The following is an 18,180-nucleotide window of genomic DNA, read 5'->3' on the forward strand; positions in this document are numbered from 1 at the left end:
CCCTCTATTACTACTTTTTGTCATTCCACAAACTGAAAAAACAATTTTATCCTCTCTTTTAATCAGAAAGTTATGTATGCAGTTCAAACACACCAGGAACAGTGCTTAAAGATTCTTAGCTGAAGGACAGATGGTTCACCTGGTAAAGTGCACATGTTATTAGGAGAAAAGACCCAGGTTTAGACCTCTGTGTCCACTTGCAGAGGGAAGCTTAACAAGTGATGGGACAGGGCTGCAAAGCTCCCCTCTCCTTATTATCTGTGCGTCTCTCTCATACTCTATCCAAAAAAAATAAACAAATAAAGGCCTCCAGGAACAAGAAAGCTGTGCTAGCATGGAATCCCTGTGGTTAAGTCTGGGAGGCACAAAACCAGCCAACCAAACAAACAAAAACTTTATAATATTATCTCTATTCCCAAGACAGTTGAAAATGGCAATGTTCCTGAAACTGGCTCCTTCCCGGAGTGTTTCCACCAGAAAAATTTGAAAACTAAGCTCACTAAACCTTAGGATCCCTTTCAAGTTCATTAATCTGAAGATATTCGTTACAATTACTCCTTAATAAGGCCACTGGATGAATGCAGTTTTGATATTCTAGTACTGGTGATATCCGTGAAACTTTTCATTAAAGCTGAGACCCAAGGGCAGCCCCACACCATTCCACTTAGCAGCGACAAAGGGCATGTCTTTATTGCTAAAGGAATGACAAAGCCTCTCTGGGAAACTATTTATGACTTCCTCATTTTTTTTTTTAACTGTAGAGTCCTTAACTAACCAACATAACAATAGTCACTGACATTAAAGTAATGAGATGAAGTTTCTTGTCAGTCCTTGGGACCAGGGAGAAAAGCATTTGGACAGAGGCCATCACCACCATTCAACTGTGAAATTAGGGCTCTACATTCATCATAAGGCTCTACATTTATCATAAGGTGTCTACACTTTTTCTCTTTGCCCTGGAAATAATCCTAGAAGCTATAGTGGGATCTGTACTCCCTAGGACAAACAGCCATGGTAAACCGCCAGGATGGGAAGGGCGCCATCACATCTTCAGCCGGTGGCAGGCAGGACCAGGTCTTTGAGCAGGTAGGATACCTTACTGAAAACCAGAGGACACCAGCTCAGGGTTACCCAAGTGCGACCCGCAGGGAGCTGCCCAGCACGCGGCCCCGCCCCTCACCTTGCCTGTGCTGCGCTCAGACTGCGAAGGTGCGTGCGGCGCGCAGTGATTGGCGGCTGCCCTGTGCTGCCCGCCTGCCATTGGCTAATTGGGCCTCTTTGTTCCCGGTTCTTTGCCGCAGGCAGGCTGCGGCGAACTGCACAGCGGAAGTTTGAAGGCGCCGGAGGCAAGGTAGCTGCAGCGGCGCCGCGGTCTCCGCTGATCCCCTCTCCAGTCCACTCTGCGGAAACATACGCCAAGACGAGCCTGGGTGAGAGATCCGGACGGGAGGAAGAGCCTTTTTGACACAGGAACATGGATCTGGAAACCAAAGTGAAGAAGGTAAGAGGGTGGAGGACTACTGCCGCCTCACCTGTGAGGGGTGCGGCCTCTCGCTCCAGGCTGCGGGCTGCGGGGGCCTCCGGGGTCCCGGGCGCAGGCATCGCCCTTCCTGGTACGGCAGCGCGGGTCGGTCCCGCCAACTCCCGAAACGTGAGCGGCCGCCTGTCGGGCGCAGGAGCGGAGGTGTGCGCAGGACATTTGTGCTCGCATGCTTGCAACTTTGATTAAGGTGCTTTGACTGTGTCTGTGCCTCCCTTACTGAGAGGATGAACGAGGTTAGGGCGAGTTGGGGCGAGACGTTGACACTTCTTCCTGTCTCAGGAAATTCAGCTTAATGAAGCCCTAGTGGTGTGGGGACTCTGATGATACTTTGACAGCTCACACCTCGTCTTCCTCTTCTCTAAGTTTGGTTGCAGGAGATTGTTTAGAGTGCTGACTTAATGCATTTCTTTCGCGCCCGCGGCCAGTGATTAGGTGGAAGGTGATGATATATGTAGTAAACACACACACACACACACACACACACACACACACACACACACACACACACACATTATTTGACTTTCAGAGACTTTCAGAGCACTGTAAGACTCTTAAGGGGTTATCACTCGAAGAAGACAAGTTTTTTCCTCCTTGGCATCGGGCGCCTAAGGGCGGTTGACATTAGTGTTTTATGGTCTGGAAACATTTTTCCTCCTGGCTGCTGAGCCCTGCGGTCAGGAATCGGGTTCCACCTGAGCTTCTCCCAGGTTCTGGGAGCCTGGTGTCTCCTGGGAGAAAGGGTGGAGACCAGACTGTGACTCAGAAAGAGAATGCTGATGTCACATTCTAGTGCAATGCTCTCTGTGAGCCATCTCATTCCAAGGAAGTGCTCACATTTACTTTGTGGTCAACTTAAATTAACTGTCCCTTATCAAATAGGGAAGGAAGTTTTGCAGAGAGAGAGAGAGAGAGAGAGGGGAAAGGGGAAAAATAATGAGTACCTAATTGTCATTTCATGCCTACAACCATTGCCAATATTGCTGTCATTTCACCTGCTTGATTTGAACTTTAATTCTGCTTCATGATCTGGATAGGAAAAAATATATATATATAGCGAACACAAAGTAGTTAGGGACCTGTTTAAAAAAAACTTGCAATGGGAAAAACATTTCTTCTCTTGACTAAAGTGAGCCTTCAAAAGGAAATCCAAGTGTAGGAAAATATAAATTATGAGACTATTGAGCTTGTAGCTTATTCTCTCTGTGTGTGTTTTCTCATTCTTTATTGACTTTAAATGACACTTCTTGTTATTCTTGTTTGCCACTATAAAAACATTTTGCGTGCCTCTTAATCTGTCTTTTGTTGAATACTCTTCTTTCCAAGTTAGAGCAACTGAATTTAGTACTTGTCTAAAATTTTGAGGGCTCCTGCCAGTGTTTATAAATATTGATTCAAAATCTACTTTTTAATAAGTCAATATTTGTTTGGGGAGTGAGAAATAAATAGGTGTAGCACAGAAGACTTCAGGGCAGTTAAACTTCTGTAATATGTCTGGAGCTAAGAATTTATATATGCCTTTAAAGGAAAATCTACACATTATTTGTATATTATTTTCTTCATTTCAAAATGTGAGTTATGATAAATAATGCTCTTGATATATGGTATTTACTGTTCTTTGTCTCCATTACTTTAAAAGATTATATTTTCAACCAAGAATCTTGTTCTATGTAATTCTCCATCCTCTGCTTAAACCCAAGAAAATGCATTCCATAAATTTAAAGCTTTTGTAGATAATAACCCCATGGTAATGTCAAATCCTCACTGCCTTGTCATTGCTGGTGATTCATAGGACAGAGTTCTCAACTAGAGAACTTAGTAACTACTTAAAAAAAAAAAAAACCAAAGATAACCAATATGGCTACCAATCATACTATTTCAGTGCCCTGTTAGTAATTTTTGACAGACTTGGTGTTCTCAGAATTTGACAGTTTCCCAGTACAAAGCATTTAGTTTAGTTTTTTTTTTAAGATTTTATTTATTTACTTATGGGAGAGGGCACCAGTGATGCTAAGGATCAATCTCAGAATCGTGTGCTTGAGAGCCCAATTTGCTTTATCTACTGTGTCACATCCCAGATCTCTGATATAGTTTCTGTGGTATTATTTTTTTCCCTTCTAAAATCCTTATGCTGTTGACTTCATAAGGGATTTTGTCCAAGTTTATGAAAAACCTCCCCACATCCTCACTTAGCATTTTGTGTAAAAAGAGAAGACTATTTTTCCAAATCAATCTTAGTGGGTGATACTCTTATACTCTTATAGATTTCTTGGCTTACAGTTGTGTTCACATCATTAGCATAAATTTGGGTGGACTTTTGATCAAACCCACAATCACAAAGGCAAAGAATTTTTATAATTATATCATGCTATATTTTGTTCTGTTTGAGGTAAGCATTTTTTTTTTCTAAGGAATGGGAGCTAGTTTAGTTAACAGATGACTTTTTGCTTCGATAATATTTTAAAGTAGAATTTTACTTTCATGCTTTAGCCCTATCTTCAGAGTTATGTGTCTAATCTCTTCCTTGTGTCTTATGTCTCTTCATTATAATTGACTGTGTAAGTAAAGTCCATTTCTGCTTGTAAAAAAACAATGGCTTTTGAGAAGCAGACACAGTCTCATTTTTATAGTGAATGGTAAATCATGGCCCACAGCCAACTGTTTTCCTCTTTCCATTCTGTGTTACTCTCCCATGAGAATCAGTTTTTTTTTTTTTTTCTTTAAAAGCATACCAGAGAGGAAGAGAACTCCAGTAATTTCCCTTAAGCTGTCTGGAATTGCTGCAGGGCTTTAATTTCACATTTTATTCATGTTTTGCCTTCTTTTTAACCTCTGTCTTTTGATTCTGAAGTCTGATGTATTTTTCTTAAGACTTTTCTTTGTTTCTTTAATTTCATTTTTAAAAGATGAGATACAGTTTAAAGATAACAGGTCACAAAAATTCCCTTTCTCAGCATCCAAACTTGTTTTAAAAGTGTCTATCATTAGCCAAAAAATGTAGTGAAACTGTGATTACAGTTGGAAGTAGTACTGAACCACAAAGTTATTTCTGTTAGATATTAGAATGAACCTTTTCTCTTAAGTGACCCCTGATTGAAGTGAAAATGGCAAATAAATGGTGACCTGAATGCTCAAATGTACAGTTGGATTCTTTGCTTGAAATTAGTCTTGCTGTGAGAATCACTGGCAAAGTTAGGAGGGGGTAAGGTGGGTAATAGGAGGGCAAGTTACTTCTAGGCTTTGCCTTGGAGGCAGTTACTCTGTTTCAGAGCAAGTACAGAAAAAAGTGAAGTGGTCCTCAGCTGGGCTTTTAATTCTTTGCTCCCTAATGTGGTTCATTACTTTAATTGGATTTGAAAAGTCACCTTCTCTAACTGCCCTGAATATTGGTTTGAATAGAACTGTGGTAGGTTTTCTACTGTTTTTTAGTTCTTTATGCTACCCTGTGAGGTAGACCTACAGATTTGTGTCTCTGCTGGATATTAGCTGTGTTTCCTTACCTCTTCCTTAGACTTTTCTTACTCATCTACAGTACTCAATCTTATTCATCTTTCAAGATGACATCCATTACCCTTACTCAGCACTTTCCTCCAGGAAATTTTTCTTCTTGTTCCTAGCTATAGGAATAATCACTTCTCAATCTACAAAGTATGAAATCTGAAATGCTTAGGATAGTCAACACCTCTCCCCCCCACCCCCACTTTATAGTTTCCTTACCTATGTTGAAAACTTCTGGAAAAAAGTAATTTGTATCATGTTAGCACTTAGTTGCTTAGTTACTTGTGTTTGCTGTCCATAGTAGCCTTATAATGTAGATCTTAACCTTACTATAAGGGTATAGAAACTGAGACTTAGTTGAGTTTTACTACTTCCAGGTTATTCTTGCCTGATCTTTCTAGCAGGTGCCTAATCTGAGCTATCCTTGCCTTGAACACAAAATATGCTAGATACATAAATGATCTTAAGATAAAGAGAGAACTAGTCTAAAGTATATTTCTACATTTTTATTTAAAGGGTTTCTATTCTAATACAAAAACAAAAACAAACAAAACGGTACTCTTTTTTTTTTTCATATTTTACTTATACCATTTAGTGTAAGTTCCTATTGACCTCCTTGAACAGTATGTAAATAAAATATAAGCAATTTTAAAAAGAAACTTGTAGAAGATTTTTAGAAGCAAGCCAGATAAATTTCATAAACTCCAGTAATATTCTCAACGATGTTTTCTAGGATTTTTTTGTCAAGTTCCCAACTTCTGCTGCCCAACTCATTAATATGGTCCTGAAAAATAGTGACTCTGCCCTGTATTTAACATTCTGATTTTAAATTTCAAGCTGCAGCATCTGCGACTGTATTGGACACTCATAGTTGGTTAGAGAAGGGTCTGTTCTACTTGGTGGACTCTATAGTTGGTGGAAAAATCTTGCACATGGGATGGTTAGTTAAACCTCTCTTCCCACTGTCAGCGAAGTGCTCAAAGTGGCCTTGGCATAGCAGTCTGGAAAGCTATGACTAGAGCAATAATAATCAAACAAACAAACAACCCTCACACCCCAAAACCCTGCTCCATAAAAAGCTACTGTATTTTTACTGTTCACTGTAAACTATTAATCCCCCAATCAAAAAAAAAAAAAGTGAGTGTTTTGTCTGTTGAGAACTGCTCTAGACTCTGGGAAAAGAGGTGTGATAGTATGAACAAAAGAGACAGTGTGTATTGTGCCATATAGCTTACTCTGTTGTGAGGAATGGTAGTGAAAAAAATAATAAATACAAGTAATTGACAAAATAAATGATAGGAAGTCAGTACATCTAAGCTAATAGCCATTCATGGACATGCCACAGTTCAAAACTAAGCTTGAGTTCATGTAAAGAATGAACAATTTTAGTGCTGAATTTTAGCTTTATTTCCTGGCTTTATAAACTTTGTGATTTGGGAATTTTGTTTCACTTCAGTGAAGTAATGGCAAATGAAAAAGAAATGAGAAAACTCTGACATATTAGACTATAAAAAAATCATAAATGGAAAAGGCTGTAATAATTACAACCTCACCTACAAAGTACACAGGCAGAGTTCTTTTATTGTTAGCATATGCTTTACCAAAGAGACATTTGGGTTGTGCTTCCTGTTTGCAGTCATTACTAATTTTTGTCTGGTAACTACTGCCATGGTAACAAACTACTAATAAAAATATCTGGCTATTAGATCATTAGTATGCAGTATATATATAGGAATTTTTTTTGTTTTTTTATAAGATAGGGCTCAGAGAGAATGTAACGTATGAATTATGAAATTAATGTTTTTGCTTTTTAAATTTTTATTATAACTAAATTGTAGATTTACATGCAATTAGGAAAAATAAGACAGATATGGCATCCTATATGGCATATAGGCAATCCTATAAAATTAACATACAGTATTACAAGAACATCTGCATTAACACAATCAAAATATAGATTCCTCAAACTGCCCTGTTATACACAAACTAAATTATATTCTACTCTATCCCTTGATCCCACTATGTCCGCCATTTATATAACTTTGTCATTTCATCAGATTTTTCTGTAGACCTAATAGCACAGCATTTGACCTGAAATTGGCCCTTCCTATCATTTTCTTGGAGTTTTATCCATTTTGTTACATTACTCTTGTTAATTCCATTATATTTATAAAAGTTATCCTATGATATGCATGTATAACTTTGTTTAACCACTTCTTCAAGGAAGAGTATCTGTCTCCAGCTTTTGAATATTTTGAATATATTTGATGTAAATAATTGTGTAGAGGCTTACGTACAACTATATTTATAGGATAATTTACAAGGAATACAGTAGCTACATGCTTAATGTTTTGAAAAATCTGACAAATTGTTTTCCAGAGGAACGATACCATTTTACATTCCTACTGGTAAGACGTGAATATTCCGATTTAAATTTATCCTCACCAGTATTTGTTTTTATTATTGTATTTTATTTTAGTCATGAAAGGTTTTGTATCTCATGATAGTTTTAATTTGCCTTTCCTTAATAACTAATGGTGTCGAACATTTTTTGCAAGTGCAATTTGTTATCTGTACTGTATTTTTAGTGAATAAACCATTTACCGAAAGACACACACTATCACTACCCAACAACTATGAAGTGTACATAATGTGAATATAGTAGCTGTAAAAACATGTAATTTTTGCAAAGAAAATATATGAAACACTAATTGAATTGAAAATTTTATCATAACCTCAGAATTTTCAGAATTTAAGGAAAAATAATTGAGACTTGGTAAGTCCACCTTTGTACTTTGAGTAAATATTCCTGCATTAAAATTGTCATCATCATTGTTATTAGAGGAATAATAAGTACCAATCATTTACTCTCTGCCAGCCAAAATTAAGAGTAGTTCCACTTTCTCTTTTTCTAAGTTCCCTACCTACCCAACTCCCTGCTTAAATAGTAGTGAATTAGAGAAGAGTATGAATGGCTGTAATTTTCCAGTGCAAACTCAAGTGTGATCTTAAATTGGCTTACTGTTTTTCTCTTTTCTCCTTCTAAAATCGCCCACTAGAACCATTGGTTATTGCTTTTGACAAAACTTTTAAGAAAGAGCAAAATGATAGAGGAAAGAAATCAAAATGATAATAGAAGAAACTCACTAGATATTATTTGAAGACAGTACTATAGAAATATTTCATGTTAAATGAGTACCTCTTTAAAAAAATCATTTGCTGGAGAGTTGATACACAATAACCATTAAATAATATTAATAAATGAAAAATGACATATTTCATGTTTTTGTTATACTAAGTATATACCATATACTAGTTGATTCCAGGTTGCATTGCTTTTATTTTGGTTATATTCAAAGATTAAAAAGAGCATGGTTTAGAATTGCCAATTTCTGTGATCTTTATACTACTATGAATGGGAGTTTTCTTGGACACTTGAAGAAGGGAGCTGTGTGAGAATCCATGCAGTGGTCTGGAAAGATAATTCACAAGTCAGGGTACATGGCTTGCCATGCATGGGGTCTAGGTTTGAGCCACAAAATGATGTGAGAGGTACCATGGCAGGGGGTAGGGGGGCGTGTGTGTGTGTGTGTGTGTGTGTGTGTGTGTTGGAGTGCAAAGAGAGGAAAAGTTCCCACACTCTGTAGTTTCTCTCATTCTCTCTTTCTGAATGAAAAAGTGGCCTAGGAGTAGTGCAATGGTATATATACCTAATGCCCCAATTCTTCCCCCTCCCCCCAAAAAATAACAAGAGATGTCAGATGGTGGTGTACCCGGGTGAATGTGCATACAGTGTAAAAGCACCTGGGTTCAAGTCCCCTAGTCCCCACCTGCAGGGGGAAAGCTTCTTGAGTGCTGAATAAGTGTTGCAAGTGTCTCTTTATCCTTCTCTATCACCTCCTTCCCTCTCCGTTTCTCAAGTAAAATATTAAAAATACATAAAGATAAAGAAACCAGGCAGTAAAGACTTGCTGAGATCTTACCTACATGAAGGCTACCACTAATACTAAATATGGTTAATCTCTGAAATGCTGAATCACCGCTAACTCATGAATGATTCAGCCTTTGTTTATTATAGTGACAGTCTGACCACCATGCAAAATTGTAAACAGAAATTTCAGAGAGTTCATTGCATAGTTTCATATCTGTTCTTTGAGTTCGTGGGAGGGGATGTGAGGGGAGGGGAGGCTGAAAATCTAGCCCAAATGTCTTGGCACTGTTTCCATTAATAAGTCTGTAGCCATAGTGAACTTGCTCTTGCTTTGGGTGAAGATAAAGTGAAGTCAGATTATCCAGCTGTTGGTGGGTTTCAGTTACTGTGGCATAACATTATGAAAGCTTTGATAGAATGAAATTCACTAAATAAAGATAAAGTACCTGTTTACCTTTCTTTCCCTTTTGGAGCACTGGCCTCAATATAAAACTGAAGGGACAGAGAAATAGCTAATCTAGTAGGGTGTGTGCCTTCCTGTTCATGGGGTGTTATGTCCTGTGGCAGGATAAGTTCTGGTCCTGTGGTGTGTACCCCTCTTAGTATTGCTCGCTGTATTTTTCTCTATTTGAATAGAAGTAGTCTGTAGCAGGAAAATCATACATAAGTGAGACTTGGTTTTTAAGGGATCACTTCTTTCAATCTAGTAAATCCTGTTGGGTTTTAAGACATAGACCTTCCCATTCTTCTTGTGGGGAGGCCTCTTCTCGGGTGCAGACTCCTGGCGTGCCCACCCTGTTGCGCACCATATGTGGGAGTCTAGGAGAATGTTGCCCTAGGCAGCAGGGGCTGAGTCTTATGGGACTCACTCTGTGTCCATGAAAAGAGATGACCCGGAGACCAAGCTGGTAGCAATTATCTGTTTATTGATTAGTGAGGCAAGCCTTTTAAGGGGTTGCAGAAGGAGGTAGCTTGTTTATATCCTATATGGTTAAAGCAGAAAAGGGCCAGAGAGAGGTAGGTCAGGGTTTGAGAAAACTATCAGGTGAGTGATCTAAGGAATGAAGAAGCTAGGCTTTGATGTACATGGCTGTAGGGGTCCTTGCTGTCAGGAGGGTGAGGTTTGGTTATAGTCTTATTCAGAAGGGCAAGAACAAAGAAGTGAGAAAAGGAGCCTCTGATAGCATCTGTGTAAGCAGGAGAGCCATTTTGGGAATGAGGAAGTAGGTTTATCAATGGCTAGCAGACAAAGAGGTGTCCTGAAGGTGGAGAGAAGATGGGCCAGGTATGATAACTTCTGGTAGTTTTTGAATAAGCAGACCACTTGGTTTAAAGACAAGGAAGTAAGCTATTGTATTGGGAATGCAGAGTCCCTGTGAGGCAGAGAGTCTGACAGGTGAAGATGAACCTGAAGGCCGGTTTCTCCCATGCTCAATCTCTGGTAGAGAGAGGCTGACAGGAAGACCGTGTTCCTCAGGCACCCATCTTTCAGTGGGAGGTTCCATCAAGCTCAACCATATCCTCACAGTTTCCCTACAAGGCCTTATTCTAGCCAGGTCATGAAGTCTTTTAGAAATTCGTGAAGAAATGTAGACCTCTTACTGAAAGTGACACACTACCAAAACTTTTTAAGAGGAGTTACAAAGTCTGACCTTTAAATTACTGTAATAAATTGAAAATACATTCCACATTCAGATGGTGCTAAGGATTAGACTGTGCCAGCAGTAGTGAAATAGAAAGTTATCCCAAGAGAAATAGGCAGAAACTAAAGGGAAAGAGAGATTTAATGACTTAACATCAAATTTTCACTTAAGATTTTATAGCTAAAAGTAATAGGGATTTTTGTTGTTGTTGTTGGATAAATGTGTAACTAGATAAAACAGTACATTCAGACACTTAGAACAGTGCCTGGTCAGTGTGAATAGTGTTCCCTAATTAGTTTTGTTTGTTTTAATTGTCATAAGTGTTATTTCTGGGACTTGGTGCCTACATGGTGAATCTACTGCTCCTAGAGCCACCCCCCTTTTTTTTTTCTTTTTCTTTTTCATAAGATCAGAGAGAAGTTGAGAGGGAAGAGGGAGATAGAATTGAGGAGGAAGAAAAGAACACCTGCAGCACTGTCACAGCATCCCCCCCTACAGTTCCTACAGTTGAGAACTGAGGACTTGAACCCAGCTTTTTGACCATGGTAATATGCCCTCTCTACCAGGTGCACCACTGCCCAGCCTCCTCTGATCAGGTTTGTTCAGTTACCTAGACCTTGGTGTCAAGAAGTTAATTCTTGGAGAAGCAGAGCTGCAGTTAAGGTTGATCATCAGCTTTAGAATCCTGGCTTTAGTTCATAACCCTGGACTTTACTGGCTTTGTGAAATTGGTAGTTATTTTATCTGTAAAAACTTCAGGTTTTCTCCTGAGAATGTGTTACATTCACCCGTGTCACAGGGGTATAAGGATATTGGAGATGAACATTTGAAGTACAAAGTATTATATACCTGCAAGGAGACAATAGACAGCCATGCAATACCATAATCAGGAAATAAGTCTGGAGAGAAGGAAGGAAATCCTTCCTAGATCTTCAAAGCATTTAACAAACACCTGAATGTATCATCAAGAATTGTATGACAACAAGTTTTTGGGAAACTGTTGCTAGTCATACTTTGTTGAATACAGAAAAATATTCAGAAGGATAGAGTAAATTATTGTATTTCATTTTTTTATGAAGAATGTAAAAATTTTTGTGACTCTTTCCAGTACTGCTCTTATTACATGCCATATGCTAAATTACTATACAAGGATTCAGATCAATTAATTAGGTTCTCTAGAGGGACTGTTTGATTTACCAGGCATTTTGCCAGTATAGGGAATGAGTATGGTTTCCTAAACAGACCATTCCTCAGAAGGTTTGTTGTGAATTGCAAAAGTGGTTACAATTCTTTACAGCAATACTCTTTAAGAAATGGAGTCTATTTTTCATATCCTTTTGATCTGAGGTGCTAATAATTGTGGTGGGAATGATTTATGTTCCAGGCACAAGCTTCAGAAATTGTATTTGAGTATAACTTCCTTTTCAGACCTTGCTTCTATTATTTGAACTAGCCTAGTCAAACCTAAACTAATATCTCAGCTGAGGGCCCACAAGACTTACTATCCCAGGGACAGAAAATTCATTGAACCCAAAATAGAACTAATTGGCTAGACTCAACTGAAGGTGCCACACAGAAAAAGCACAATATCATGACCAGACACTACAGAATAAGCCATTGTTGCTTTAATCTACTATATTTGCAAGTGGCTTGTTATACAACAGATAGTAATTTATACCCCTGCTATTGGCAAGATGTAAATCATCTTAGTCTCCCACCATTAAAGCTATAGAAGGGATCCTAAGGAAGGTTTTACTTTACTCTGAATTACCCTAATATTCCTATATAGCTCTGCATATAAGAAAGGAGAACAAATCAGGAAATTGTAGCTTCTTTAGCATCATTAATCTTTTGAGAATGGACTCTCTTTTTAGAATGATTTAATATAATCAGATATGACTTTGAAGTCTTTGCTTTTCCAGTGATGATAAAGGAAAGTTAAATTAATACACAACTAAAATTTGATCCTAGTTGTAAGAAAGGCTGATACACACACACACACACACACACACACACACACACACACACACACACACACATTTTGAAGGATGTCTATTCCTTCAGAACCATTAGACAAATCTAAAGTGATGTCTCTGTTTCTTCTCTAGTGGGAAGCTCTCAATGTATCATGTAAATATAGCACAAAGACCATATGAGAACAAGCCAAATCTCTTATAGACTTTAAAAAAAAAGGTGGTTCAAAAATTAAAATTATTATGCTTACACAGCACACCATAGGTGCTGTTGCCACCCTATTTTCTTTTTTTAAAATTTTATTGAGGGGGCTAGTGGATTACACAGGGAAGTTGTTGACACATGGGTTCAGTCTTTCAGCTCTCTGTGATAGGTTTCTGCAAAAAAAAAAAAAAAAAAATCATTCCCAACTTAGGTCCTTTTCCATATAAACAATCATTTTTCCAGATGTTAAAAAAAATGGCAACAAACAAGAATATCTCGTGGTAGTGTTCCTGATATTTCCTCTCTTTTTCTCAAATTTAAAACTCATTTTTTTGTTACACAGCTTTATTTTTGTTCAGTGTCCTCTTGAATGCCAATTCTGGGCAAAAGTATAAAGTGAAAAGCTTATTTTTATGTTGTTGCCACCCTATTTTTAAAAACTTTATTGAGGGAGTTAGTTGATTACACAGTGAAATTGTTGATACATGGGTTCAATCTTTCTGCTCTCCGTGATAGGCTTCTGCAAAAAAACAAACAAACAAAAAACCTATCAATTCCCAACTTAGGTCCTTTTCCATCTGACCCAGGATTCAGTGTTTATTTATTTTTTCCTTCTTTTTTATTTTTTGTTTTTTTCTTCTCTTTTTTTATTTATAAAAAGGAAACATTGACAAAATGTTTGAGGGGTACAACTCCACACAATTCATACCACCAGAACTCCATATCCCATCCCCTTCCCTGATAGCTTTCCTATTCTTTAACCCTCTGGGAGTATGGACCCAAGATCATTGTGGGATGCAGAAGGTGAAAGGTCTGACTTCTATAATTGCTTCCCCGCTGAACATGGGCATTGACAGGTCAATCCATACTCCCAGCCTGCCTCTTTCTTTCTCTAGTCGGGCGGGGCTCTTGGGAAGCTGAGCTCCAGGACACATTGGTGGGGTTATCTGTCCAGGGAAGTCTGGTTGGCATCATGCTAGCATCTGGAACCTGGTGGCTGTCACCAGGTTCATCAGTCTCACCACAGTCAAACATCTATTATAACAAGTAATACCTGAAGATAGTATAGTGTTATATATATTAGGTTAACAAAAATTATGACAATATTCAAGTTTTATATTATAAGAAGTCTTAGTAAAGATTTATGAATAAGGGCTCAGGCGCAATGGATTAAGTACATGTGGCGCAATGTGCGAGGACCTGCATAAATATCCTGGTTTGAGCCCCCGGCTCCCCACCTGCAGGGGGGTTACATCACAAGCAGTGAAGCAGGTCTGCCGATGTCTGTCTTTCTCTCCCCGTCTTCCCTTCCTCTCTCCATTTCTCTCTGTCCTATCCAACAATGACAACATCAGTAACAACAACAATAACTAAAACAGTAAAACAAGGGCAACAAAAGGGGAAAAAAAGATTTCTCAGTATACAGTTACTCAGCTATCTGTGAGGCCCACTCTACAGTCAACTGCAGAGGTCATGATAAAAGACAAAAGAGTTCTTTGCCACAATATAAATACTTGTAAGAGATACTTATGATGACTGTCAGCATCAGGTTTTAAATATACCATTTATAGATAATTATCAGAAGCTTTGAGAACACTGTAGAAAAGTACATTTCGTTTCAGTCCTGTGGAGCCAGTCCTCGGCCAATCCTAATTAAGATATTTCAGCCTGTAAATTATAATTTTTATAGCCTCCATTGTCTTTTTCAAAGTAACAGAACCAAGAGAAGCTCATATAGTTTTTTAAAGTGGTACCAGGAAATAAAGCCAGAACCTCATGCACATGCTTTACAGCTGAACCTAGGAGGCCACTTTTTAAAATTACTATTAATTTATTTATAAAATAAAAAATATTGACAAGACCATAGGATTGAGGGGGAGTACAACTCCACACAATTCCCACCACCAGAGTTCTTTATTCCATCTCCTCCCTTGATAGCTTTCCTATTCTTTATCCCTCTGGGACCATGGACTCAGGGTCACAATGGGTGTAGAAGGTGAAAGGTCTGGCTTCTGTAATTGCTTCCCCGCTGAACATGAGCATTGACAGGTCAATCCATACTACCAGCCTGCCTCTTTCTTTCTCTAGGGGGTGGGGCTCTGGGGAAGCTGAGCTCCAGGACACATTGGTGGGGTTGTCTGTCCAGGGAAGTCTGATTGGCATCATGCTAGCACCTGGAACCTGGTGGCTGAAAAAAGAGTTAACATACAAAGCCAAACAAATTGTTGAACAATCATGAACCTAAAGGCTGGAACAGTGAAGAGTTGGGGTGGGGGGTCTTCCATTTTGTAGATAGCTAGTAGGCATATTTTAGTTATATTCCAAAGGGCCTGTGGCTATACTAGTTCCTCCCCATATTGATTAAATAGTGATTTCTAAGATTATAAGTTAATAGGAGTGTATATTAATACCGTACCCACTACCACCAAAGGAGGAAGCTACTTTTAAGAGTCCACAGAATAGGAATGAATAGTACAAGGAACCTTCTTTATTCAATAATATAAAAAAAATTAATAGTAGTTTAAATGATATTTGTAAGAAGTTAGAATAAACTGGACAGAAAATACATTTCTTTTAGTATTCTCTTGAGTAAAATTAGTGCATATCTTTAAAATATACATATATTTTAATTATCTTAATCTTAATAATTATCTTAATTATTTTAATTAACAACACTGTAAGTATATATTACATTTTGTAACATGTGCACTTAACCAGGTGCACCACCACCCGGCCCCTCATTTTGAATAAGTAAGAAATACTGAAAAGAAAAATAGGTATTACTCACTGCAGATAAACTTACTTTGAATCAAGTAATTTGCATCCTGTTCTCACAAAGAAGTATTATATTTGTTATCTTTACTTAATTCTACCCTCATATAAATTTGCTTAGTAAAGTTTATACAGATTTTTATTTTTAAATTATGTATTTTTCGGGATTTGGATGGTAAAACACTGGGTTAAGCACAGGTGGCGTAAAACGCATGGACCAGCATAAGGATCCCGGTTCCAGCCCCCTGCAGGGGGTTCACTTCACAGGTGGTGAAGAAGGTCTGCAGGTGTCTTTCTCTCCCCCTCTCTGTCTTCCCCTCCTCTCTGCGTTTCTCTCTGTCCTATCCAACAACAATGACATCGACAACAACAATAATAAGTAGGACAATAAAAAATGTGTATTATTCTAATAGCAGAAAGAAGAAGAGAGAAAGACCCACATTGTCACTCTGGCACATATAATGCCATGGATTGAATTTAGGATCTTTTGCATACAGTTTGCTCCTCTACTGGCTGTACCATGACCTAGTTACTAATATTTTCCTTTAAAAATATATTTTGTGTTCATTAAAGAATATTATGACATATAAGGGGAAAATGTGAAAATGTTCTTTTAAATGTAAACATTTTAACATTTTTTAACATTTTTAAACATTCATAAGTTCTAGAAACCTGGTATTTTGTACTCTAGTTTTTAGCAGTTCTACAACAATGCGTGTGAACCAGAGAGAAATTACCCAGGATGGTAGATGACCTTGGAAATGACATGCCTTCACATGCCTTCACTTCTGCCACATGGACAACTGAACAAGCCCTTGTATTAATGGCATGCCATCTCCAGGGTTAATGATTATGACTTCCATCCTGGGTGACCTCACTCTGGGAAGTGGTTCTGGGGGAAACAAGTGGTCATGCTGTGTGAGACCTATTTGTGATCTTTGCCTGTTAAGCCTTGGGATAACTATAGCTTTAGTAGACCTCTGATTATAACTTTGCAAGAACTCTGAACACCTCCAACTAGTTAAGCCATACCCAACTTCCTGACTCACAGAAACTAAGATAATAAACCTTCATTTCTTTACTTCCTTTCTTTCTTTTTTCCTTTCCTTCCTTCCTTCTTTCCTTACTACCATTCTTTTTTTTTTTTAAACTGCCACCAGGGTTATCACTGGAGCAGAGTGCTTTCATGATGAAGCCACCCTTTCTGGAGCCATTTTTTTTCTTCTTTAGTTGATAGGACAAAGAGAAGTTGAATGGGGAGGGTAAGAGAGAAAAGAGAGACCTCTAGTACTTGCTTCACTGCTTACAAAATTTCCCCCTTGCAGGTGCAGAGTGGGGCTAAAACCCAGGTCCTTGTACATGGCAACTTGTGCATTTAATCAAGTGTGTCACTACCTAGCCTTGGTTTGTTTTAATTAATTCATTTATTCTGTAGAGACAGATTGAGAGGAAAGGGAGAGGTGGGAGGGGGGAAGAGAGAGAGAGACAGAGACACAGACAGACAGACAGACAGACAGACATCGATTGACCTGCACTGCTTCACTGTTCATGAAGCTTTCCTCCTGCAGGTGGGGACTGAGGGCTTGAACCTAGGTTCTTCGATAGTGTGCTCAACCAGGTGTGCCACTTCCCAGCACCCTAAGTTTCTTACATTAGTCACACATTTTAAAAAAATGCTTGTTCTGGCTTATGGTGGGTGCTGTGGGGGCTATTGAACCTGAGATCTTGAAGCCTCAAGCATGAAAGTTCTCTTGCATAACTATTATGCTATTTTCCCCATCTAGTCTTTAACTTTTGAGGTAATTGTAACTAATCCGAATGTTTTCAGTTATTAATGGAAATGTATATTTAAAACATCATCAAATTTTATTTCCCTATTAATGGAATGGCAGAAATGACTTGAACAAAAATGAAAATAACAGCATTTAGTTTTTTTTTTATCACTATTACCCTTGACCATTAAATATGTATGTTGACTCTTCTATCTGATAAAGCAAATAATTTTTGTTATTTGTAAGTATACATGTTTTGAATAAAGGTCTTTAGACTTCTAGGTTTAATGCTTATATGTATTTTATTGTTTATTAAATTTTTTTTTTCCTTTTACTGCAACACTGTAAGAGATATATTTTGTATCAAGGCCTTGGAGATTTTCCTTGCTTCACACCCCCTCCTTTCTTTTGAGAGCACTAGTTGTGTGTGTTTGTGTGTGTGTGAGTGATCACCTCTGGATCTTTATTGTTCAGCTGGTGTGTAGACATTCTGGGTTCTTATAATCAACTCCAGATTTTTCAAGGATGGAGGAGTTCCTGGCAAGTGACCAATAAGCAATCACTGAGATCAGGTCTATTGTTCTAAAAAAGTTAGATGATGACTATCATTCATTGCAATTATTTTCAGCATCTGATTTTAGACAAGAAGTAATTGTAGTTTAAGTACTGTGAGAAATGATTGAGATCTTAATTTTGCCACTTGCTAGCTAGGAAATCTTAGACAAATTACTTAATCTCCAGGTCATAGTTATCTCATTTGTGAAGTAGGGATGATAATAATCCCTCATACTTTTTAAAAAATAATTAAATTAGGGCCCCTGACATAGTTCACTAGTGTGAATTATA

General features: G+C 38.1%; 1 protein-coding gene and 1 long non-coding RNA gene across 2 annotated transcripts in view; one reads left to right on the forward strand and one right to left on the reverse strand.

Moving 5' to 3' along the window:
* Window positions 1-664: 664 nt before the first annotated feature.
* On the reverse strand, window positions 665-1,304 carry LOC132539921 (uncharacterized). The gene is made up of 2 exons (XR_009551212.1): window positions 1,181-1,304; window positions 665-1,099 (listed from the first exon to the last, which is right to left on the reverse strand). It is a non-coding gene; the product is annotated as an uncharacterized LOC132539921 (long non-coding RNA).
* TES (testin LIM domain protein) overlaps window positions 1,070-18,180 on the forward strand; it is a 55,710-nt gene continuing 38,599 nt past the window's right edge. Inside the window, exons 1-2 of the mRNA XM_007525432.3 lie at window positions 1,070-1,086; window positions 1,302-1,501. Of these exons, the coding sequence (XP_007525494.2) occupies window positions 1,475-1,501 (27 nt within the window). The 5' untranslated portion in view covers window positions 1,070-1,086; window positions 1,302-1,474. The remainder of the gene's footprint in view (window positions 1,087-1,301; window positions 1,502-18,180) is intronic.

This window comes from Erinaceus europaeus, chromosome 8 (genome assembly GCF_950295315.1).
Source record: "Erinaceus europaeus chromosome 8, mEriEur2.1, whole genome shotgun sequence".
Taxonomy (NCBI): Eukaryota; Metazoa; Chordata; class Mammalia; order Eulipotyphla; family Erinaceidae; genus Erinaceus; species Erinaceus europaeus.